The sequence below is a fragment of the Ursus arctos genome, unplaced genomic scaffold (assembly GCF_023065955.2).
Source record: "Ursus arctos isolate Adak ecotype North America unplaced genomic scaffold, UrsArc2.0 scaffold_27, whole genome shotgun sequence".
Lineage (NCBI taxonomy): Eukaryota > Metazoa > Chordata > Mammalia > Carnivora > Ursidae > Ursus > Ursus arctos.
In genome coordinates, this window is record NW_026622952.1 from 2,187,340 (window position 1) to 2,213,107 (window position 25,768).

General features: G+C 43.9%; 1 protein-coding gene across 12 annotated transcripts in view; it reads left to right on the forward strand.

Moving 5' to 3' along the window:
* The window catches only part of SLC20A2 (solute carrier family 20 member 2), a 104,441-nt gene that overhangs the window by 66,228 nt on the left and 12,445 nt on the right, over nt 1-25,768 (forward strand). For all 12 annotated transcript variants that reach the window (XR_008956007.1, XM_026485652.4, XM_048226213.2 and 9 more), the window contains 4 exons: nt 7,227-7,343; nt 11,213-11,416; nt 12,447-13,038; nt 25,099-25,284. Coding sequence is in view for 11 of the 12 variants with exons in the window: in XM_026485652.4 (XP_026341437.1) it covers nt 7,227-7,343; nt 11,213-11,416; nt 12,447-13,038; nt 25,099-25,284 (1,099 nt within the window). In the remaining variant the exon portion in view is untranslated. The remainder of the gene's footprint in view (nt 1-7,226; nt 7,344-11,212; nt 11,417-12,446; nt 13,039-25,098; nt 25,285-25,768) is intronic.

Here is a 25,768-nt window from a genome sequence, read left to right on the forward strand (position 1 = left end):
AAGAACATGTATGGTATTCCTATTGGCAAACCTTTCAGGATGGGTGAGCATTCTAATTAAATACTTCTGTACATGTTTTGGTAGAGAGGATTCCTCCTGTTTCTCTTTGTGGTGGCCTCCTGCAGCGAGATCCCAAATATACCTATTACGGTGGGGACATCTGGACTCAGCGGATATGTTAGTTTGTGTTATGTGTCATTTTTCCTCTTGTTCATGTTCTTTATGGATTAAGATTCAGTTATTGGCCATATCTGACAAACATCTACCTTTTTCTGTTCAAAAAGATAAAATTTCCCCTAAATAGCATGTCATAACATAGTTGAGAAGTGCCCTCTTCCAAAATGGGAGAATGTCCTTATTAATTCCTCAAATTCAGTGTCCTCAAGGCCATGTTTCTCAGATTTTATTTTATTAGACATATATGATTATGTTTGTGTACTTCAGTACTGCAAATAAGAAACTTTCTGAACAAATGTTAACATTATATAACTTTCTGCTTTGGCCTCTCTGCAGCATTCAAAATGTTCATCTTTAGGGTTTAAACTTTAGGGTATTTAAACTCATGATCAGGACTTCTAGACTTCGGGTGGGAGCCCAGGGGTAGAGTGTCACAGCTGCCTTAAGTTAAACGGAAAGCACAAAGCTGAAGGTCATGGGGGCGAGGAGAGCCGGAGAGGGATGGAGCCCTAGCCTGGGATGTCAGCAGCCTGGTGGCCCTCGAGGCTTTGTAATTCATGGACTGGGAAGGGTGTGTGTCACAGACTGTCTTCTCAATATATAAGAAAATTGGAGGCAGGGAGAACGCAGCTCCACAGCACAAAGTTAATCCCACCACCAAGTGTAAATCTCCCAAAGCATCACATGGTGCTTGGCCAGCCCTGGAGCGCCAGGGTGGGAGGGAGCTGTCCCGGAGCTGCCATGTGCCTCCCATCTCCTCGCTCCCTGGGAGTCTTGTTCGTGATTTTATATCAGCTCCCAGAGTACAAGGTAGCGGAAGGAAAAGCCCAGCAAGAGTCAATAGCCATCTCTCGGCTTAGTGATTTCAGGGACTAAGGGGAGGCTTGGGATGCCTTTGGTAGTACCAAGTCCCAGAAATGGGAATTGGTATAAATCAGGATGATTTATTTTTATTTCCGCATTTTATTTTTTTTCTACCCTCTATTCTTCTTGCTCCTCGTGGTTCTTCTGAATGTTGAAAGTCAACTGTGTGATTTTAATTAAAATTTGCCTCTTTCTGTACTTGGCCTAATTTTTTCCCATCTCTTCTTTCTTGTTTCCTCATTTTTTGCTGCAGTTTTAGTGCAAATTTGCTGGAAGAATCATCTGAGTGGAGCAGTAAATATTGTAGAGAAAATTAAACTGTATGATGGATGAGACACTAAGGATAATATCAGTACTTCATAGGGAGGTTGTAAGAAATGAAGAATATAAATGCTGAGTTTTAGTGAGCTGAACTGCACATGAATTAACCCTTTTGGTCCCCTGAGCTCCTCTGGGACACTGGCAGTGCAGACAGGGAAGGCTGAGTCTCCAAGGGCATATAACTAGTGAGGTGGGGAATCCTAGTCCCGAACCCTGGGTTCTGCGTGATCACGTTACACTGACATGTGACACGGCACGGGTTAGACACCTGCTCTGCAGTTCCTGGTCCCTCCTGTCACCATTGATGACAGTCAGTACTGGGCATGGAGCCTACTTAAAAAAAAAAATTCACCAACCTTCATACATTCTTTCCCTTCTTTTCACTCTCTTTACAAATGGCTTCTAATAGGGGCACCCGAGTGGCTCAGTCAGTTAAGCGCCTGACTTAAAGAGATTTTGGTCATGATCTCAGGGTCGTGAGATCGAGCCCCGCAGTGGCCTCCATGCTGGGCGTGGAGCCTACTTAGGATTCTCTCTCTCTCCCTCTGCCCCTCCCCCAGCTCACTTGCTTTCTCTCTCTCAAAAAAAAAAAAAAAAAAGGGCTTCTAATACATCTAGAAACCTGGTTCTGTGTTTTTTGTATATCTTTAATATACAGGTAATGTAAAGAGAGTAGCTACCTCTTTAATCAGGCATATCAGAACATCTGCACAAGAATCTTGATGATCACTCCTCATTTAAGAGCACAGACAGTAATCCCAGTGCTGGAGTTAACATCAAGGACTTTGGTTGGGCAGCTGTGCTGTCAGGAACGTCACATCTCACCTCTCTGAGCCCCTGTGCGTCATGATAAAGTGAGGAGAGCAGGAGGACTTCCGTGAAAGGGCCACCACATCATGTGAGATAATGCAGTCAGGGTGCGAACATGGTGCCTGGCCCATAGTGCCTTGTAATACGTGTTAGGGCTATTTTGTGACCATCAATCATAAGTAGCCTCATCTTTTCCGCCTTAAGTTGCCAGCATATCCTGAGTCATCCTATCTTTTTATTTTTTCCACACATGTTGGTTTGGAAAGCTTCTTACTTGAAGTTTTCCGGCAGGTGGGGCGGGGGGGGGCTTGCCTAGAGGAGAAAGAAAGGAAGAGAAGAAGGTCATTTTGTTTCCCCACTAAGTCAGGAAAGGACTTTGCTAATATTTTGGTTCCTGGGGCATGTTTGTAGACTGTCCAGTAGGTGCGTCCAGATCTTCTGTTTACTTAAACAAAGGTTAACTTTTGCCCTTCAAACCAGGCTTTGTCTACTACTCCCTCACGCGGGGCCTCACTGCCTGATAGCATTGGTGTCATATTTGGTGATACGGCTGAGCTGAGAAGGGTCCCTTCGACAGTGACTCAGTCAGCCTCCTTTCAGAATTGGCCTGCCTTCCTGCTGGTCTGGAGTTTGTTCCTTCTAGTTCCCTTCCCTCCTTAGGACATTTCCGTTTAACACGTAGGTGTCTCAGAGGTGAAAGAAAGAAACGAAATTCTCTCTCAAAAATGAGTAGCAGCATTAATCTTACCCTGTTTCAGCTGTAAGAACTTTTGATAAATAGCATTTTTACGCATGGCCGTGACTTCAGTGGGGCTCGTTGGCTGTTGAGTTCTAGTGCTGTGTTTTGATGTCCTCTGCTCCTCCATTCTAAATTATTTTGAAGTTGTTTATATCTTAGGCTGAGTTTGATTTGTTTTACTTTGCATTTGACATGACTTTTCTCAAGTAAAAGTCATTCTTCTACTTCAAAGCCTGAGCACTTTCAAAAATGGTCTCTGCATTTTTGTCCTTAAAAAAATAATTTGCAAGAAGCAAAAATAACTTTAGGAGATAAAGTGCTCACTGGGGTTGGATACAAGCCTGAGGTTTATTTGTAATGAAAAGGTCTTCAGTTGTGAAGGATCTGTGGGACCTGGTTTTGTTCAGTTTTGAAAGAATGAGTGCTGAAATTCATTGCATGCTTCTTTGAGCTGTCAGGGCTGATAGGCTAAGTACGCCTCTGGCGGTCGTGTTTAACTTCCGGGTCAAAGTGCGGTCCCTCGCCCAGCAGCATCAGCATCTGCAGGTGAGGTAAAGGGGTGTGTGTGTGTGTGACTCTGGAAAGATGTCCACAGTGTATTGTACGTGGGAAATGAAATCACAGAACAATATATACAGTATGATTGTACATCTGTTCTTTTTTTTAAAAAAAAGGAAAAAAGAGATTCTCACATTCTACACTGTGTGTTTATATTTAGAAAATACCTGGAAAGAGACACACAAAATAGTTTACCGTGTTTCTCTAGAAAGTAGGTTCAAGAGAGAAGAGCGATGAGGAATTTTCATATTTGTACATCATACAGTTTTGTACGGATGTTTTCACAATAGCATAACAAGCATATATTATTTATAAAATTAGAGAAGAGCAAGAAAGGCTGTAGAGAGATGCTGAGGAGCAGGGGTTTAAGGGAAGTAATATAGTTAACATCCTGTTGGTTTTATAGGAGTCGTATTTATTCTGTAGATTCTAGTAATGACCATCATAGGTGAAAAATGAGAGGTGTAGCAAAGTAATGAACCCGGAAGCTAGTGTTTTTAGAAAGTCTCCTGCATATTCTGATCTTGGGGGGATTTGACATCGCACTGTGAAGATGTTTGAGGGTAGAGCTGCATCCCTGTTCATCACGTCTTAGCTGTTGAGGAGCTAGAAGGGGCCTGACTGCATGGCGGTCCTGTGCCTGGGCCGGAGGGCAGGGCCTCGCAGCCCCGGTGTCCTGTGAGCTCCTGGCTGAGGGAACGGAAGGGTCTGCGCCCTGTCCGCGGAGTGAAGAGGCGCCCCGTGTCTTATTGCCAACCTAAGGTGTGATTATTGGAAAACAGTTTGAGATCCTCACAGGAAGACAAGGCAAAGTAGTTTTGTCAAAAGTTTTGCCTTGGATGCGCATTGATTCAAGTGCCTTTCTACACCGAATTTTTGTACTTAATTGTTTGTTATCCATGAAACTCGCTTTTATATATTAGTACCAATCACAGCTGTGTGACGTAACTGTCCGTTTGCTTGTCTCGCATGCCAGCTTTAAAAGTGACTCTTCGCATTCCTTTGCTGCCCTGGTACGTTACTAAATTGCTGGAATAATTTGGACAGATCCAAATTCTGTCCCCATTCTGTTCCTTTCTGCTCTCATTGTCAATGACTTTCCCCATTTTCCTGCATTCCTTCAGTTGTTCTCTTGATTTTTTTACTGTCTCTCCTCTACTTCCACCCTTAGTGATGTGTTTATCCCCTACTCTCCCTTCCAGTTTCTCCTGACTTAGGAGGGTGACCTCAGAGCTTTCTGGCCATTTCCCAGGCCGAACTGATGGCAAAAGAGATTGTGATGATAGAGCTACAAAGGGCAGGTGGTGTTGTGACTTATTGTCTATGCCAAGGACCAAAAGTATTGTAGCCAACCTCAGTTTCTCGTTTCTGGATGTTGGTCCTGACACCTCAGGATTCCCACAGGACGCCAGCAGAAAGCATGGAGATGGGCTTGGAAGGAACATAGAAAGCAGCCTTCTCTGCTTTTGTCATAGGCTGTGCTCAGCACAGATGGAAAAAAAAACAGTGCCCAAGAGCAAACGTGCGCACTCATTTAAAACAGATTATAGATAGATAGATTATATATGAAATCTATGAAGATTTATCTCCAGATTGTTTCTTTCTTCCCACAGTATCCAGGGCTTGCCTCTCTTAGATTCAGCAATGAAGCTAAAAGTGGCCCAGTTAACAATTTTATCATCAACTAAACCAGAAGGCACAAAGGAAACCCCTTCAAAAACCAAATACTTGGGGCACCTGGGTGGCTCAGTCAGTTAAGCATCTGCCTTCTGCTCAGGTCATGATCCCAGCGTCCTGAGATCGAGTTTCGCATCAGGCTCTCTCCTCAGTGGGGAGTCTGCTTCTCCCTCTACCCTTCCCCCCTGCTCATGCTCTCTCTCTCTCAAATAAAAAAAAAATACTTTGAAGCTCTAAGAGTGGTACTGTTGCAGTTGATCAGTTCGATGTTGCTAATTAAGTTACTACTCGGTTTGGCAAGAGCCAGCTTTGGCGTGGTCTCGTATCACATGTAGTAAGACGCTGACGTGAAGTTGTAAAGCGCAAGGCAGGACGCCGAGACCCACAGGCACAGCCCAGTAAGGGGAGCCCGAGTGGTTTTACAGTTGACAGATTTAGGGGCAGAGCCAGAGCTGGAGCTGGGCTGCCAGCTAACAGGGCACAGCCCCACCTGAGTCCACTGCTTCCTGATGTCAGAGTGAGTGCTGGGAGTGGAGTAGTCTAGCCCCTGAGTGTCTACACTCCCACCAGCGACCCCTTAGCTATAATTCAGCCAGGTGATTCTGGCTTGTTGTTTTTCCTATTTATATATGCTAATCCTGGCTCTCATTTATAGTATTAATACCCATTCTACCTCTTACAGTTCCCGAAATGTTTAATAATACCTTAATAGAATAACTTTGAGTGGGTTTGTATGTATGAAATGGTTAACAGTGTAACAAAGCCTGCATCTTTAAAGATTTATTTAATCCAAGAGCAAAGAGCAAGGTTTTAAATAGTTTATTCCTTTAAGACTTTTAAAACATGTTTAACAGTTTACAAAGGTGACACGCTTATCATATGTTGTCCAAGTTAGCAGCACGAAAGTATATGTAGTCAGAAGTGAAAGCCCCTCCAATTTCCTGTCTCTCTACAGGAGTAGCCATTATATCATTCCAGAACTTTTCTATACACTTGTGCATATGGTAAGAGTATAAATATGGGGTTTTCTTTTTTAAACATGAATTGGATCATGGTGTACATCCAGGCAGCGTTTCTTACTTACCAGATTGTGGGCCTCTTCCTTATCAATATGTAGAGATCTACCTCATTTTTATGACTCTGTCCTATATCTATTTCACATTTCCATAACGACGCAGGCATTCGTTGTCTTGCACATTCGTACTGTTATAAATAATGCCACGGAAGTATTCTTTTACACGTCTGCTTGTTCCTGTGCAAAGCATGCTTGTTGAAATTGAAAACGTGTGAATGCGGGTGAAAGGTTGCCTGTTGCCACCAGCGACAGAAGATGTACAAGATATGTAGTGATGAGTTCTGGAGACAGTACAGTGCCAGGAAAATGTGATGTTCCTAAACCACGTGCACTTCTGCCCTTTTATTGGCTAATGTAATTGCAACTTAGTGTGCATTATTGAACTTTAATGAAAAGTTTTTCTATGTTGTAATTCCATGAGTTGACACTTCAAAGAAGAGTTAAGTTTTGAATGTTAATGTCCTTTGAAAAAACTTCTGTTTCCAAGCTGACTTTAAAAAGGTTTGTGTATGTGGTCAGAGTGTCATGGCCATTTAAAGCAGGGCTGCTGACTCCTCAGAAACCCAAACAGGCAGCAGTCAGCAGCCATGTGCAGTGAGGGTTCCAGTCCTCGGCTTCTTGCTGCCCTGGCGGGGGCCAGCAACACAACAAAGGACAGCAAAGTCCTTTCTTGGCCGGGTTTGTCCGCTTCAGAACCTTGATATTGAGATAATGAGTAAATGGTTTTATTACAACTTAATACACTCTTTGAGCCACATTGGTAAAATGTTAATGGTTGGCTTACTACTCAGTTTAACCACATATTAACAAGGTGTAGTGTGTTTTAAACACACAGCTTCCTACCCCCAAAACTATAGCATATTTTTTTTTTTTGGTTGAGAGTTTTATTAAATACAAAGTCCAGGTGATTTATTTTGGATTTAGGAAATGTAAAGTATGTCGATATGAGGCTTGACCTTTCAGAAAGTATCCACTGACAACACCGCTGTCCTTCTTACTTCCCAGTGCTTGGTCTGGTCCTTCCCATGTGGGCAATAGCACTCATCTCCTTCGGTGTTGCCCTGCTGTTTGCCCTTTTTGTATGGCTCTTTGTGTGTCCATGGATGCGGAGGAAAATAGCAGGTAAGGGCTTTTTTATTCCTCTGATTTACAAAATCCCTGGTTCCTGGGGCTTCAGGTGTAATCCGCCGTTACCCTTACAAACACAGGAAACCGGAGCCTCGATGACTCTAGAACATAGCGCTGAGGTACATGCCCCATCCTTATCTCTTGGCTCCTGTTTTCCCGCTCAAACTTTTTCTTGGTAACCTGTGATTTGAGTGAGCAGTCCTGGTTGCCTTGGATAACTGGAAGTTAACTATTTGGTCAGGTTCTACCAGCCCGAAGAAAAACATTAGTCTTCAAGGAAAAGCAAATTAACACTATAATAAGATATTAGTTCACACCCATAGGAATGGCTAAAAGTAAATTAACTAGTATTTTGAAGTTTTGATGAAGAAGTGGAATAATAGAATTTACATGCAGTTATGGTGAAAAATGGTACAACCACTTTGGAAATTAGAAGTTTCCTGTAAAGTTAAGCATACATTTACCACATGACTCTGTAATTCCACTCCTAGGAATTTATCCAAGAAAAATGAAAATACACATTCCTAAAAAGACTTGTATGCAATCATTCTGTCATAACAGCCAGAAACTAGAAACAGCCCCAGTGTTCCTAAATAGGTAAAAGGATAACTGAATTGTAGTGTATTCATAGAGTAGAAACCTGCTTAGCACTAAAGAGAATGAACTACCCACGACATAATGAATTTCACAGATGTTGTTTTGAACAAAAGAAGCCAGATACAAAAGAAGAGTACATAGTGTATGTTTCTAGGGAAAATTAATCTATAGCAATTGAAACCACTGGGTGCTGGAGATGGTGGGGAATTACAGGAGACTGATGGCAAAGGGGCACACGGGAACATTCCAGGGACATGGAAATGTTCTCTGTCCCAGTTGGGGGAATGTTTATAGGGTCTACTCATTCATCACAGGTCATCTACCTGTACATTTAAAATGTATGAATTTTATTATGTATAAATTACACCTCAACATAAACAATTTTTTAAAAAAGAAGAATATGGGTCGGAAAGTTGCCCGAGTTGTTTTTCTGTCACTAGCAACATAATTTCAAGCCTTGAGTCCACATGCTTTTATAGGGCTCTCAAAAGAAAAGTAGTATTTACTTTTGGCCTTAGAGTGTGCCTTACAATTGTGTTTCAGCGTGGACATACCTAAATTTGAAAACCCATATTTTGAAGAAGAGCAAAACAAATGAGGAGACATACCACGTTCATGAATTGGAAGACCCAGTATAGTTACGATGTCAGTTCTTGTCAAATTGCTCTCTAGATTTAATACGATTTAAATTAAAATCCCAGCAAGATATTTCGTAGATTTAGACCAGTTGCTTTTAAAATCTATATGGTAAGGTAAAGGGGTCGGAATAGCCAAAAGCAATTTAAAAAAAAGAACAAGTTGGAGGATTCATACTACTTGACTCAGACTTAATATAAAGCAGACCATGTGGTATTAGTGGAAAGATAGATACCCACGTTAATAGAACAGGCTAGAGTCCAGAAATAGACCCACACAAATACAGCACATTGATTTTCAGCAAAGTATAGAGGCACTTCAGTGGAGAAAGAGTCATCTTTCAACAAATGGTATTAGAACATTTGGACATCTGCATACAAAAAAAAGAACCTTGACTTAAGCCTCACACCTGTAAAAAAAACAATTAACTCAAAGTGCATCATAGAATTAAATGAAAATAGAAAGTGATAAGACTCTTAGGGAAAAAGAAATGCATAAAGCTTGTCCATATTTTTTTGAGCCATTCACATTGGTGTGTAGTGATATCTCGTGATTTTAATTTGCACTTCTGTGATGACTAACACTGTGGAGCACCTTTCCATGCACTTATTTGTCATTTATATAGCTTTGCTGATGAAGTGTGTGTTCACATTTTTTGCTCATTTTGTAACTGCGCTATTTTTGAAGATTTCTCTCTATATTCTGAATACAAATCTTCTGTCGGGATTTGCAAACACTTCCTCCCGAGCTGTAGCTTGTCTTTTCATTCCCTTAATAGTGTATCTCACAGAGCAACAGCTGTTAGCCTTGACGAGGTTCAGTTTACCAACCTTTTTTATAAATTGCGTTTTGAGTGTCACATCTAAAAACTGTTTTACCTACTCACAAAAGTTTTTTCCCTTTTTAAAATTTTTATAAAAACACAAATTTTGTGGTTTCATTTATATGACATTCTGAAAAAGACAACACTAGGGACAGAGACCAGGTCAGCGGTTGCCCAGGAGCTGGGCAGGGGATCTGACTACACGGAGAGCTTTGGGGGGTGGTAGGGCCTCTCTGTATCCTGAGTGTGGTGGGGGCTACACGGATCCAGACACGTCTTTGAATCAGGATGGACACATACGCACGTAGTCAGCTTACTGCATACAAGTGAAAAACAAATGCTAGAAAGATCCGCATTAATACATACAACTTCAGACTAAATAGTAAAGCCACGTCAGTAATAGTTAATAGCTAGCTGCTGCTGCTTCCCCCAGGTAGCCCCGCTCCCTGCTGAGAATAATTACCACCTGCTCTGTTCATACAGAGCACTTGCTCAAGATGAACCCCTCAAAACATGCCGCTGGCCTGACTGAACCCCATGCTTAAATGCTTTGACGTTAAAGGCTTTTCCTAATAGCTGAACACGCTTGTCGAATAGACTATAAAATCGTCGCTTTCCAGCTTAAGGCTGTTAATATGACAGCAGGAAACTGATATTGCCCCCCATTCTGGCTTCCCAGGAGATTTTTTTTTTGTGTCAATGCCATATTTTGGTATTTCACCGTATGTTTCTTGTTCAGTTCTTTTAAGTACACATTAGTGATTAAGGACACAGGCCATAGAGCTAAACTGCAGGCATTTTACCACGTGGGTGACTCTGGGCAAATGACTTGATCTGTCTGTACCTCAGCGTGTTCATTAATAAAAAGCAGAAAATAATGAAACCTATCTCACGTAAGCGTTAACAATTTTTGCTTAATTATTATTGCAATCTTTCTTTACAGAAATTACCTTCTCTCATTTTGATAATAAGCATCTCGTGGTCGGACATGTGTGTGTACCTTTTTCTCTGTTCCCTGTAGTACAGAAGTGTAGTTTTGGAAAATCTGTATTTCTTCTGACTCTCTAGATAGAGAAAGAGAGGGGATGGCGATTTTGTGAGTGTATCCAGCAGAGGGACTGAGAAGAATACTTGCATTTTAGGTGAGAGCTTAGAAATTTGCCCAGGAGAATTCGTAAGCAGCGAGATCATTCAATCAGCGGCACCACTTATCAGATCTAATTAAAAAGAATGCTACAGAGCTTTCAAGCAGCGTTTTTAAAAATCCCTTCTCTCTTTTGAAAGTAAAGGATTTTTAAAAGTGAGTAAGATCTCTCTGTTCCTTTTTGGAAGATGATTTGCTTGTTTCCTAAGATTTGGTGACCTGAAGAAATCGGAGACCAATAATTTATTGAACAGAAGAAAACCAAAGAGACTATAACTAATACCTCTGAAGACAAAAAGGATAAACGTTTCAGTGATTTTGAGGTTAGTTTAAGAAAACAGAAGTCCAGTCCAGATGGTTGTAGGATTACGGAATGCTAGCCCTAGAAGGGACCGTGGGGGCCAGATCTAGCCCTCTCTATTTGTTGGTTTTGGAGGAGATAACTGAGGCCTGAGCCCACCTCTTGTCCTCCGTAGCTGAATTTTCTGGCTCAAGTTTCCCAGATAATTGAACTCTCCACTTTCTTTTTCTATCTAGCTATAACTATTTTTTTTTCATTTCCAAAGTAAGTATTGAATCATAAAGATAAATACTCATTTTTATATTCATTTTTTAATAAGAACTCTATTACAGCATTTTCAGTTATGACTATATTTTCTTTAGGCAAATTACAAAAAGAAGCTGCTTTATCACGAGTGTCTGATGAAAGCCTTGGGAAAATTCAGGAAGTGGAGTCCCCAGTATTTAAAGAGCTACCAGGTGCCAAGGCCAATGACGACAGCACCGTCCCTCTCACGGGGCCGGCAGGGGAGCCAGCTGGGACCTCAGAAGGCACCTCAGTGGGAAACCACCCCCGGGCCTCCTATGGTGAGACGCGTGCAGAGGTTTTGGGTTTGCATGGTGGCAGAGAGCAGTTCTGGGGGACACCAGCCAGGCCTGTCTCTGGATGGTTGGGTTTTAATGCACAAAAGTGTTCCCCAGTTTCATGTTTTGGGACAACCCAGGGGCTAAAGATGTCTCAGGAGATCATGCAGTCAACAGAGCAGGCCTATGATTTTGTTCCAAGAGCTATGTCTAGTCCCGTCAGGCCCGCACACTGCCTCCGTGCGGCTCAGTCAGCTGCACGCGCGTCCTCCGTGGTGCAGTCACCTAGCTGCCGGAGATTGGCCCTTCCAGCTCGCTTAGTGTGCCTTCCTCCTGGAAGACAGAGAAAGCTGACATCGGAACCAAGGAGCCTGTCCTGCTGTAGAGTCACGGAAACCTCAGGAAACATTGAGATTGTCCTGCGATGGTGGGATTCTTTGGTCTCCTAACATTTGTGAAGGATGGGCGAGCACCGGCCTCTGCCAAGCCTGTCCGGGCAGCTCCCCGCCTCCCTGCGAGGTGGGGCCCTGGCACCTGCTTTCGCTTCCTGTGGGTGCACTCTCAGACTTGGCCCAAAGAAAGCCAGTGGATTTTTGCCCCACTGATCCGAGAGATATCTGCCTCTGACAGTCATGATTGGCCTTTAAGGAACACCTGGAATATCTGTCTCACAGTGAACTGGATTTTGTCCCTCATGTATGAAGTTTTCCCAGGATAAGTTCCTTATAAGGCTTCTCCCTTTATTGGTTACTAGAAACAGGAACAAGTGCTCTGGTAATTTCTAGAAGACACTTTTTAGGAGAAAGATAGCATCATTTTCAAATGCCATATTATTAATTTGTATGTTTCCAAGTTTCCTTTTTGATTTTAACCGTGTTCTTTGTAGTTGATTTGGAAAAGAAAGCATGTGGGAAATTAGAAAATCCCCCATAACCCTGATTTCCAGACATACCCACCCCAAGAAGTGTCTTTCCTTCCAGAAATGATTTGTATTCCAAAGTCTAGAAAGTCAGACTCTCGTTCCCCTTTGCAGGGAGGGCACTCTCCATGACTCACGGCTCTGCAAAGTCGCCCGTCTCCAACGGCACCTTCGGCTTGGACGGCCCTACGCGGAGCGACGGCCACGTGTACCATACAGTCCACAAAGACTCGGGGCTCTACAAGGACCTGCTGCACAGAATGCACACGGACAGGGGCCCCGAGGAGAGGCCCGGCCCCGAGAGCAACTACAGGCTGCTGCGCCGGAACAACAGCTACACGTGCTACACGGCCGCCATCTGTGGGATGCCCGTGCACTCGACCTTCAAAGCCGCCGACTCGGCCTCCGCCCCCGAGGACAGCGAGAAGCTGGTGGGCGACGCCGTGTCCTACTCCAAGAAGAGACTTCGCTATGACAGCTACTCGAGCTACTGCAATGCGGTGGCGGAAGCCGAGATCGAGGCCGACGAGGGAGGTGTGGAAATGAAGCTGGCATCGGAGCTGACAGACCCTGACCAGCCCCGAGAGGACCCTGCCGAAGACGAGAAGGAGGAGAAGGACACAGCCGAGGTCCACCTCCTGTTCCATTTCCTGCAGGTCCTCACTGCCTGTTTTGGATCCTTCGCTCACGGTGGCAATGACGTGAGGTAAGCCACTCGTTCCTTCAGCGAGTACGTGCGGAGGGTCTGCCTGCGGGCCAGGCACTGTGCTGGGTGTCGGACGGCCGACTAAGAGCCCTGTCGCTGGGAGTAGACAGGCGGCTAGCGTGTGTGGTGTGCTGGGCGGTGTGAATGCGAAGGGCAGAATAAGATGGCAGCATCTGGGGGACTGCAGTGTTGGCCAGGCTGCTCAAGTTAGGGCTCGCCGGGTGAGAACTGAAGGGGCTGCAGGAGCCAGCCACTGAGCATCTGTGGGAGAGCAAAGGCCTGAGGCAGGAGCGTGCCTAGGTTATCGTAGGAAGAGCAAGGAGGCCACGGAGGGAGAGAGTGTGGACTGGAAGATCAGCAGGTCATAGAGGCCTGGAAAGTGTAAAGAATCCATGTTCTCTTCTTACAAGCTGGGAAGCCCTAGACAAGGCATGTGTTTTCCCAAAACCTCCATGTCCCAGTCTGTAAAATGGGAGTAAACTAGTACCAGCCTCATGAGGTTTCCAGGAGGAGTAAGTGAGATGTTGTATTTAATGTGCTTAGGACGGTGCTCCTCACATAGTCAGTATCTATGTATGTCCTTATTACTATTATTATAATGATCGTCAGGCCGAATGTTTTTTTCAAAATCAGGAACACATGCTGTTGTATTTCTTGCCCAGATACATGACTCTCCATTCTATAACTGTGGCTTTCCAGACACTGCCTAACCACGTGCAGTTCAATGTCTGTTCTTTTTAAAAGGAGTTGTCCTCCCAGACGAGAGGCCTGGACATCTTGAGTTCCACTCACTGTTGTATAAGTGTTGCCATGTTATTGTATTTGAGGCATCATGTGCTGTCCTATCTTAGGTTTTTGACTGCCCACCCCCCACCCAGCACCACCCTACTTCCTCTTCCTCCTGATCAGAAGAAATTCTTCCTTGAAGCCCTGGTACTGGCAGTGTTCTAAATTGGGTCGCTGTTCTTTGGGAGTTTAAATCCCAGCTGGGTTGGTTAAAAGAAGGTACATGGAAGAGTAACGAACCCCCCGAGCAGTGTTGCAAGGCCTCGGGAAGAGTCCGGGCGGGGACTGCTGCAGGTGACTGGAGTCTGGGGCGGTGGCTTGCAGTGCAGGGGCTGGTTTTGAGGTTTCTGAGTACAGACACAGTCAGATAAAAGCAAGGTTCTGGAAGTAATGTGACAGTGAAGAGAGGCTTCTGTTCCTTTAACCAAAGGTTAAGTTTACCCCAGGCTTCGGGGCTGAACCATTTGTAACTGACTCTAATCGACCTCAAAATGGTCCCCTTTGAGGTCATAAGGGGTATCCTCCCAAGACAGGGAATCTGAAGCTCGGAAACGTGACGTTTCTTGTCCAGGATCACACAGCTAACGGGAAGCCGACTCGAGAGGCAGTTCTTTGTGACCCTCCGCCTCCACTCTGCCTGCATGGCGTCGAGCAGCTGAGGAGGGGAGACTGGAGCTGCAGGCGACCGCCGTCGGAGGCCTGCGGGGCTTCCGCACGCAGGAGCTCGGAGGTTGTCCTCCATCCTCACAACAAGCGACAAAGTGGACAGACTGAAAGATCAACAACTGCTCCTGGATCCATGAGAGTGAGGAGGACTCAGGGCAGACAGCTGCCCCCAGGACGAGTACGGGAGAGACAGACAAGTACAGGGGGTCATGGAGGGACTTGCGAGTGGAAAGAGCTGTGGGAACCAGTGCCGGGCAGGAGAGCCTGAGCCGTAATGATGAATTCCTGCACGCTCGGTGGAGACAAGTGTGAGAGGTGAAGACTCAGGGAGAGCCCATGGCAGGCCCCCACCAGATTGTCAGTTTTACCTCTAGGGACTCTACCAGCTCCTCACGGTGAACATCAGGGAAAACAATGCCCTCCTGCTTCCATGGCGGGCCAGAGGCAAAGTAACCATCTTGACAGACCCAGAGCACTGTGTTCTTAACCAACTGCCCTCAGGGAAAACTAGCTAACCAGAGCCTAACCCGCTGAGGTACTATCACAGCCTAACCTGGAGGAAGGGATACTCTAGCTCACTCGAACCATCCCGTGCTACAGGAAGGGGGAGAAACAAACAGAAATACTTGTAAAGTTCGCAGTCCAGAGGCAGAGCCTCACTGACAGACTGAGCTGTACCTTAGGACTAGAGAAGCCTTCCCCGCCTGGCCTCCCCCTCCACTGCATCACTGCAGGCCAGCTCACAGCAGCTCCTTTTACCTGGTACCTCGTGTCTGCCTGTCAAGAAAAATACAAGACATACCAAAAGGCAGAGTGCCCAATTGGAAGAGACAGAGCAAGCATCAGAACCAGACATGGCAAGGGATGTTGGAATGATTAGACGGGGAATTTAAAACAACTGTGATCAGTATGCTGAGGGTTCTAGTGGGTGAAGTAGGCATCGCTCAAGAACAGATAGGCAATGTAAGCAGAGACGTGGAAACCCTAAGAAAGAACCAGAAAGAGGGAGGGGAGTTAAGATGGCGGAAGAGTAGGGGTCCCCTTTTTCGACTGGTCCCCTGAGTCGAGCTGGATAGGTACCAGACCATCCTGAACACCCATGGAATCAGCGTGAGTCGCAGGAAGATACATCTGGATCTCTACAAATGAACATCTCCAGCCATGAGTATTGCGGAACGAATCGGGGAGCCGTGAACCCGCGCACAGATATCGGAAGATAAACGGAAGGGGGAGGGAGCCGCCGCGTTTGGGCGCCAGGAAGCGGTAGCCACCTGCACTGGAGAGTGGGTGGACTCTCGGACCGGCACCCGCGAGAGAGCGGACTGAGACCGTGAGCCGGGGAGTGGGCGCCACCAGACTGAGACCCGGAGCTCCGGAGCGTGCGGGGGCGGCTGGTGGCTGGCGGTGTTAGAAACACAAAGGACAGAGACGCGCAGGCCCTGGAAGTGAGAGCTGGGAGCTGGGTGTGGGGCGCACATCCCGGGACGCTGCAGGGTTGAGCAGCACCAACAGAAACAGAGTTAAAGTGGCCATAACATCAGTGGAGAACGGTCCGCGATCCCTCCGTTCTGAGACAGAGGCTGAGATTCGGCCGCTGCTGCTCTGACTCTCAGAAGAGGCACAGCAAACCGCCAGGGAAAGCTGCCAGAGAACAAAAGCCTGGAAATACCGGCTCACAGGGTACCCATCCCCATCCCCACTTGCAGGGGACTCTACCCAAACAGGGTTGCCTGAGTATCGGAGCGGCAGGACCCCTCCCCCAGAAGGAAGGCTGAAAAATCAAGAAGCCCACATCCCTAAGGTCCTTATAAAACAAGTGCACACTGCCTGGGTCCTGGTCAATAATTTGGGCTCTGGAAAACCCGCAACCTCTCCTCATCAGAATGACGAGAAGGAGAAATCCCTCCCAGCAAAGAAAAGACAATGAGTCTGTGGCCTCTGCCACAGAACAAATGGATATGGATATAACCAAATTATCAGAAATGGAGTTCAGAGTAACAATGGTCAAGATGATGTGTAGACTTGAAAAAAATATTAACAAAAATATTAACGAGAATATAGAATCTCTAAGGGTGGAAATGAGAGTGAATCTGGCAGAAAATAAAAATGCTATGAATCAAATGCAGTCAAAACTAGATGCTCTGACGGCCAGGGTGGATGAGGCAGAAGAACAAATCGGCGAATTGGAGGATGGGTTAGTAGAAGAGAAAGCTAAGACAGAAACTTGGCTCAAAAAAATCAAATCTCAAGAATGTAGGTTACGGGAGATTACTAACTCAATGAAACGTTCCAGTGTCAGAATCATTGGCATCGAGGGGGTGGAGAAAAACAGAGTTCTAGAAGAGATATTTGAACAAATTGTAGCTGAAAACTCCCCTAATCTAGCAAAGGAAACAAGCATTCGTGTCCAAGAGGCAGAGAGGACCCCTCCCAAGCTCAACCACGACAAACCTACGCCACGTCACGTCATAGTGCAATTCGCAAATATTAGATCCAAGGATACAGTATTGAAAGTGGCCAGGGCAAAGAAATTTCTCACGTACCAAGGCAAAGATATCAGAATTACATCAGACCTGTCTACACAGACCTGGAATGAGAGAAAGGGTTGGGAGGGGGCATTTTTAAAGCTCTTTCAGAGAAAAACATGCAGCCAAGGATCCTTTATCCAGCAAGGCTGTCATTCAGAATTGATGGAGAGATAAAGAACTTCCAGAATCTCCAGTCACTGACCAATTTCATAACCACGAAACCAGCCCCACAGGAGATATTAAGAGGGGTTCTATAAAAGTAAAAAGGCCCCAAGAGTGATACAGAACAGAAAGTCACGATCTATAGAAACAAAGACTTTACAGGCAACATGGCATCATTAAAATCATATCTCTCAATAATCACTCTCAATGTGAATGGCCTAAATGCTCCCATAAAACGCCACAGGGTTGCAGATTGGATAAAAAGAAATGACCCATCCATTTGCTGTCTACAAGAGACTCATTTTGAATCTAAAGATACATCCAGACTGAAAGTAAAGGGATGGAATACCATCATTCATGCCAATGGACCTCAAAAGAAAGCTGGGGTAGCAATTCTCATATCAGACAGATTGGATTTTAAACTAAAGACTATAGAGATACAGAAGGACACTGTATTATTCTTAAAGGATGTATCCAACAAGTGGATATGACAATTTTAAATATATATGCCCCCACCAGAGGAGCAGCAAGATACACAAGCCAACTCTTAACCAGAATAAAGAGACATATAGATAATAATACATTAATAGTAGGGGACCTCAAGACTCCACTATCAGCAATAGATAGATCATCTAAGCAGAAAATCAACAAAGAAACAAGAGCTTTGAATGCCATACTCGACGAGTTGGACCTCATAGATATATATAGAACACTACACACCAGAACCAAAGAATACTCATTCAATTCTAATGCCCATGGAACGTTCTCAAGAATAGACCATGTTCTGGGACACAAAACAGGTCTCAACCAATACCAAAAGACTGGAATTATTCCCTGCATATTCTCAGACCACAACGCTCTGAAATTGGAACTCAACCACAAGGAAAAATTTGGAAGAAACTCAAACACTTGGAGACTAAGAACCATCCTGCTCAAGAATGATTCGATAAACCAGGAAATCAAAAATCAATTTAAACAATTTATGAAGACCAATGAGAATGAAAACACAACAGTTCAAAACCTATCGGACACTGCAAAGGCAGTCCTGAGGGGAAAATACATAGCCATCCAAGCCTCACTCAAAAGAATAGAAAAATCTAAAATGCAGTTTTTATATTCTCACCTCAAGAAGCTGGAACAGCAACAGAAGAACAGGCCTAATCCACACACGAGAAAGCAGTTGATCAAGATTAGAGCAGAGATCAATGAATTAGAAACCAGGAGCACAGTAGAGCAGATAGCAGAACTAGAAGCTGGTTCTTTGAAAGAATTAATAAAATCAACAAACCACTGGCAAGACTTATCCAAAAGAATAGAGAAAGGACCCAAATTAATAAAATTACGAATGAAAAGGGAGAGGTCACAACGAACAGCAACGAAATTGGAAGGATTATTAGAAACTTTTATCAACAGCTTTATGCCAATAAATTAAGCAATCTGGAAGAGATGGAGGCCTTCCTGGAAACCTATAAACTACCAAGACTGAAACAGGAAGAAATTGATTTTTTAAACAGGCCAATTAATTATGAAGAGATTGAAACAGTGATTAAAAACCTTCCAAAAAACAAAACACCAGGGCCTGATGGTTTCCCTGGGGAATTCTACCAAACATTCAAAGAAGAAATAATACCTATTCTCCTAAAGCTATTTCAAAAAATAGAAGCAGAAGGAAAGCTACCAAACGCATTGTATGAGGTCAATATTACCTTGATCCCCAAACCAGGTAAAGACCCCATCAAAAAGAATTACAGACCGATTCCCCTCATGAATATGGACGCCAAAATTCTCAACAAGATCCTGGCTAATAGAATCCAACAGTACATTAAAAGGATTATCCATCATGACCAAGTGGGATTCATCCCTGGGATGCAAGGGTGGTTCAACATTCACAAATCTATCAGTGTGATAGATTAAATCAACAAGAAAAAAGCCAAAAATCATATGATTCTCTCAATAGATGCAGAAAAAGCATTTGACAAAATACAGCATCGTTTCCTGATTAAAACCCTTCAGAGTGTAGGGATAGAAGGTACATTCCTCAATATCATAAAAACCATCTATGAAAAGCCTACAGCAAATATCATTCTCAATGGGGAGAAGCTGGAAGCCTTTCCCTTAAGATCAGGAACGACAAGGATGCCCACTCTCGCCACTATTTTTCAACATAGTACTAGAAGTCCTGGCAACAGCAATCAGACAACAAAAAGCTTTAAAAGGTATCCAAATCAGCAAAGAAGTCAAACTGTCTCTCTTCGCAGATGACATGATACTCTATATGGAAAACCCAAAAGAATCCACCCCCAAACTACTAGAAGTTATAGAGCAATTCAGTAATGTGGCGGGATACAAAATCAATGCTCAGAAATCAGTTGCATTTCTATACACGAAAAATGAGACTGAAGAAAGAGAAATTAGGGAATCCGTTCCCATTTACAATAGCACCAGAAATCATACGTTATCTTGGAATTAACTTAACCAGAGACGTAAAGGATCTATATTTTAGAAACTACAAATCACTCTTGAAAGACATTGAAGAAGACACAAAAAGATGGAAAAATATTCCATGCTCATGGATCGGAAGAATTAACACAGTTAAAATGTCCGTGCTACCCAGAGCAATCTACACTTTCAATGCCATCCCGATCAAAATACCAATGACATTTTTCAAAGAACTGGAACAAACAGCCCTTAAATTTGTGTGGAACCAGAAAAGGCCACGAATCGCCAAGGAAGTGTTGAAAAGGAAAAACAAAGCTGGGGGCATCACAATGCCGGATTTCAAGTTGTACTACAAAGCTGTGATCACAAAGACAGCATGGTACTGGCACAAAAACAGACACATAGACCAATGGAACAGAATAGAGAACCCAGAAATGGACCCTCGGCTCATTAGGCAACTAATCTTTGATAAAGCAGGAAAAAACATCCAGTGGAAAAAAGTCTCTTCAATAAATGGTGCTGGGAAAATTGGACAGCTACATGTAAAAGAATGAAACTTGACCACTCTCTCACACCATACACAAAGATAAACTCCAAATGGATGAAAGACTTCGATGTGAGACAGGAATCCATCAAAATCATAGAGGAGAACATAGGCAGCAACCTCTACGATATCGGCCACAGCAACCTTTTTCGTGACACATCTCCAAAGGCAAGAGAAACAAAAGATAAAATGAACTTGTGGGACTTCATCAAGATAAAAAGCTTCTGCACAGCCAAGGAAACAGTCAAAAAAACGAAGAGGCAGCCCACGGAATGAAGAATATATTTGCAAATGACACTGCAGATAAAAGACTGGTATCCAAGATCTACAAAGAACTTTTCAAACTCAATGCACAAGAAACAAATAAACGAATCATAAAATGGGCAGAAGATATGACCAGACACTTTCCCAATGAAGACATACAAATGGCTAACTGACACACGAAAAAATGTTCAAAATCATTAGCCATCAGGGAAATTCAAATCAAAACTACCCTGAGATACCACCTTATGCCAGTTAGAATGGCAAAAATTGGCAAGGCAGGAAACAACAAATGTTGGAGAGGATGTGGAGAAAGGGGATCCCTCCTACATTGTTGGTGGGAATGGAAGTTAGTACAGCCACTCTGGAAAACAGTGTGCAGGTCCCTTAAAAAGTTAAAAATTGAGCTACCCTATGATCCAGCCATTGCACTACTGGGTATTTACCCCAAAGATACAGACGTAGTGAAGAGAAGGGCCATATGCACCCCAGTGTTCATAGCAGCATTGTCCACAATAGCTAAATCATGGAAGGAGGCGAGATGCCCTTCAACAGATGACTGGATTAAGAAGTTGTGGTCCATATATACAATGGAATATTACTCAGCTATCAAAAAGAACGAATTCTCAACATTTGCTGCAACATGGACGGCACTGGAGGAGATAATGCTAAGTGAAATAAGTCAAGCAGAGAAAGACAATTCTCATATGGTTTCTCTCATCTATGGAACATAAGAACTAGGAAGATCAGTAGGAGAAGAAAGGGATAAAGAAAGGGGGGTTATCAGAAGGGGGAATGAAGCATGAGAGACGATGGACTCTGAGAAACAAACTTAGGGCCTCAGAGGGGAGGGGGTGGGGGAATGGGATAGGTTGGTGATGGGTAGTAAGGAGGGCACGTATTGCATGGTGCACTGGGTGTTATACGCAACTAACGAATCATGGAACTTTACATCAAAAACCAGGGATGTACTGTATGGTGACTAACATAATATAATAAAAAAATATTATTAAAAAAAAAAGAAAGAACCAGAAAGAAATATGAGAGTTGACACTGTAACAGAAATGAAGAATGCCTTTGATGGGCTTACTAGTACACTAGACACGGCTGAGGAAAGAATCTCTGAGCTTGAGGATATGTCAACAGGAATCCCCAAAACTGAAAATTAAAGAGAATGAAGACCGAAAGAAACAGAATAGAATATTCAAGGAGTGTGGGACAGTTACAGAGGTGTTAACATATGCATAATAGGATTACCAGAAGGAGAAGACAGAGAGAAAGGAACAGATGAAATATTCGAAACAATAGTGACTGAAAATTTCCCCATATCAATGGTAGACACCAACCCATGGGTCCAGGAAGCTCAGAGAGTAGCAAGTAGGATAAATGCCCCCAAGAAATTATACCTAGGCATATCATTCTCAAACTATAGAAAATCAGAGATAAAAAATACCTGAAAGAAGCCAGAAGAAAAAAACTTATAGAGGAACAAAGATAAGAATTACATCCATCTTCTCAGAAATCATGCAGTTGAGAGTGGAGTGAAATATTTCAAGTGTTGAGGGGGAAAAAATCCACCAACCTAGAATTACATACCCTGGGAAATTATTCTTCAGAAGTGAAAGAGAAATAAAGACTGTCTCAGATGAACAAAAATTGAGAGAGTTTGTTGCCAGAGAAATACCTTGACTTGTAAGAAATGTTAAGAGAAATTCTTTAGAGAGAAGAAAGATAATGTAGCTCAGAAACTCAAAGGAAGGGGTAAGTAAAGGTAAAAGTTCTTGTTCTTCTTATTCTCAATTGATCTGAAGATAACAGTTTGTTCAAAATAATACTAACAGTGTATCAATTATTCAGTCGTGTATGTTAATATATATTTAATATATATGTTAATATATATAATTAATATATATTATATATACATATAAAGTTACGTAAATATAGTTTAATATATAAACATATCTCAACAAATTAAAAAGAATATAAATAATACAACGTCTGCTCTCAGCCCATAATTGAATAAAACTCTACACACACACACACACACACACACACCCATACATACACACACACAGCTATCTATGTGTATATGTAGGTACGCATATGTATGTATGTATATATAGTTGACCTTTGAACAACATGGGTTTGAACTGTGTCCCCGTATATGCAGATCTCTTTCAATAAATACGGTACAGTACTATAAATACATTTCTTTGAGTTTCTTAACATTTTCTTTTCTCTAGCTTACTTTATTGTAAAAATACACTATATATTACATATAACATGCAAAATATGTGTTAATAGGCTTGCAGTCAACAGTACTATTAGTAGTAAAGCTTTTGTGAAGTCAGAAATTATATAGAGTTTTGACTGGGGGGTCAGCATCCCAATCCCCACAGTGTTGAAGAGTCAACTATGTATGTATTTTATACATTTTATATTATATATTTTATATATATATATCATCATGTATGCCTGTATTAAGTGAAATGAATGACAGCAGTGATACAGGGGATGGGAGCGAGAAATGAGGATCTTTTTTAATTTTAAGGACACATGCTGTCTGTTAAATGGTATAGTATTTTTTGAAAGCGGACATGGATTAGCTGTATAAGTATATATTGCAAAGTCTAGCGCAACCATTAAAAACAGTTTAAAAAAAGTATAATCAATATGCTAAGAGAAGAGAGAAGATGAAATCATATAAAATGCTCAATTAAAAGGCAAAAAAAAAGTGGAAGACAAAAATAGGAAAGAACAAGGCGAACAAATAGAAAAGAGTAACAAAAATGGTAGATATTAATTGTCCTATATCAGTAATCATTTTGAATGTCAGTGGTCTAAATGCACCTATTAGGACTGTCAGACTGGATCAAAAAACAAGACCCAAATGTATGTTGCCATAAGAAATTCACTTTAAATATGAAGACACATTCAGGTTAAAAGTAAATGGAAGGAGGAAAATATACCATGCTAATATTAATCAAAGGAAAACAGGAGTCGCTATATTAATTTTAGACAGAACAGACACAGCAAGCAGAAAATCAATAAGAACATAGTTGAATTCACTAAACCCATCAAATCACCTGGATATAACTGACATCTGTGGAGTACTTCATCTAACAGTAGCAGAATTCACATCCTTTTCAAGCTCATATGGAACATTCAGCAAAATATGCTATATTTTAGACCATAAAACACACCTAAACACATTTGAAAAAAATAAAGCTACTACTCTCAGAGCACAATGGAATTAAACTAGAAATCCATAACAGAAAGATTATTAGAAGATCCCAGAACACAAGGAGATTAAACAACACTTCTAAATAACACATGGATCAAAGGAGAAATTTTTAAGTATTTTAAACTAAATTAAAATGAAAGCAAATCAAAATTAATGGGTTGCAGCAAAAGCAGTGCTTAGAAATTTATAGTACTGAATGAGTTCAAGCCCCCCATTGGGCTCCGCTCTGGGCATGGAGCCTACTTTAAAAACCAAACCAAACCAAACCTGTGGCATCCCCCAAGACAGTCCACATGTGCTTGCCAAGGGCCCGAGTGACAGTAGCGGGTTGAGGGGAAAGGGAGACCTGCCTCCTGCTGGTGACAAAACTTTGGCATCTGTTTCGTCAGTAAAACAGGAGCAACGATGCCTAGTGGCAGGGTGGGTGTGAGAACTAACGGTGAGAGACGCGTTTGTGATCTGTCGTGTGGGAGTGGACACAGCTGCCCGAACTGGTAGCTAGTATTAGTAGCAGTGCTAGTAATGAAAATGAAAATAGAGAAAAAATAGAAGAGAAAAAAAGAACTGGGTTTTTGTGTCCACTTGTGATATTTTAGTACTTCTTTAAAACATTAATAAGTCACATACCCATTAAGGGGGGGCTCCTGTCAAAACCACAGTGACAAGTGTTGGCCAGGGTGTGGAGAACCGGGAGCCCTCGTGTGCTGTTGGGGGGCCTATAAACTGGTGCGGCTGCTGTGGAACACGGTCTGGAGGGTCCTCCAGCAGTCTTCTTCCTTCTGAGTGTGTACCCAGAAGAAGTGCAGGCGGGGTGCAGGGGCAGCCGTACACCCGTGTGCACTGCAGCGTTGTTCACCGGAGCCGGGGGGTGGGAGCGACCGGCGTGAGCTGGCAGCGGGATGGACGGCGATGTGGGCCATGCGTCCAGTGGGGTGTGCAGCCTTGAAGGGGGGGAGATTCTGACTCGTTCTCCCACGTGGATGAACCCTGAAGACGTGACGCAGAGTGACATAAGCCCGTCACACAAAGACGAATATTGAGTCATTCTACTCTGTGAAGTCCCCGGAGTAGTCAAATCTGTAGCAACAGAAACTCGGATGGTGGTGAGCCGTGGGGGGGGGGGGGGGGGGGTTGGGGAACACCGGGCAAAGGGACCTACTGTTCCGTGGGTGTAAAGTTTCGGATTTGCAAGGTGAGAGAGTCCTAGAGATCGGTGTCACGGCAGTGTCAGCTGCTGGACCGTACACTTAGAAATGGTGGAAGCAGTCAATTTCATGGGGTATTTCACCACAATAAAACAAATTCATCATTTCGATCGTGTGGGCGATCTACAAATACGGTCTGGTGGGCCTTCCTCTAGCCCGGGGAGCCACCGCCCGCTGTGCACAGTGCAGACGACGTCTGTGTCACCACCTCTTTTTCCCTCCCAGTAACGCCATCGGTCCCCTGGTAGCCCTGTGGCTGATTTACGAGCAAGGCGCCGTCCTGCAAGAGGCAGCGACCCCCGTCTGGCTGCTGTTTTATGGAGGAGTCGGAATCTGTACCGGTCTCTGGGTCTGGGGAAGGAGAGTGATCCAAACCATGGGGAAAGACCTCACGCCCATCACGCCGTCCAGGTAAGTCAAGCGCCAGCAGGGTGGGCAGGGCTGTCCTCCGGGGCCTGCCGCAGCACCCAGCTTGGAATGTCTGAAGTGCTCCCCTGCGGCCCCTCTGCCCGCACGCCCTCAGCATGGCCACCGGGCTGCTGGGGCCCAGTGGGGAGAGGGCTCGCCGCCCGTTGTCACCATCTGGCCTGCGCAGCCGGCCCATCCGCAGTGGCACCGAGTAAGGGAGACAAAGTGAGAGGCTGGGAGTGTAGGAGGAAGAGAGGCTGAAGCAGAGCAGGGGGAAGAGGAAAAGAAGCCCTGGTCCAGGCCCCCTGGTGGTCTTACCCTGTGGGAGGCCCAGAGGGCAAGTGGGGCCGGAGGGGATGCAAACTGCACTAGGCCCAGGGTCCGCGTTTCCCGAAAATTCTCTGCCACACCAGCTTCACCTGCTGGATGGAAGCAGCTCTCTGGGGCTGCCCTTGGAGGTTACCCCGGGCGTGCTTCCTGGAGCTCC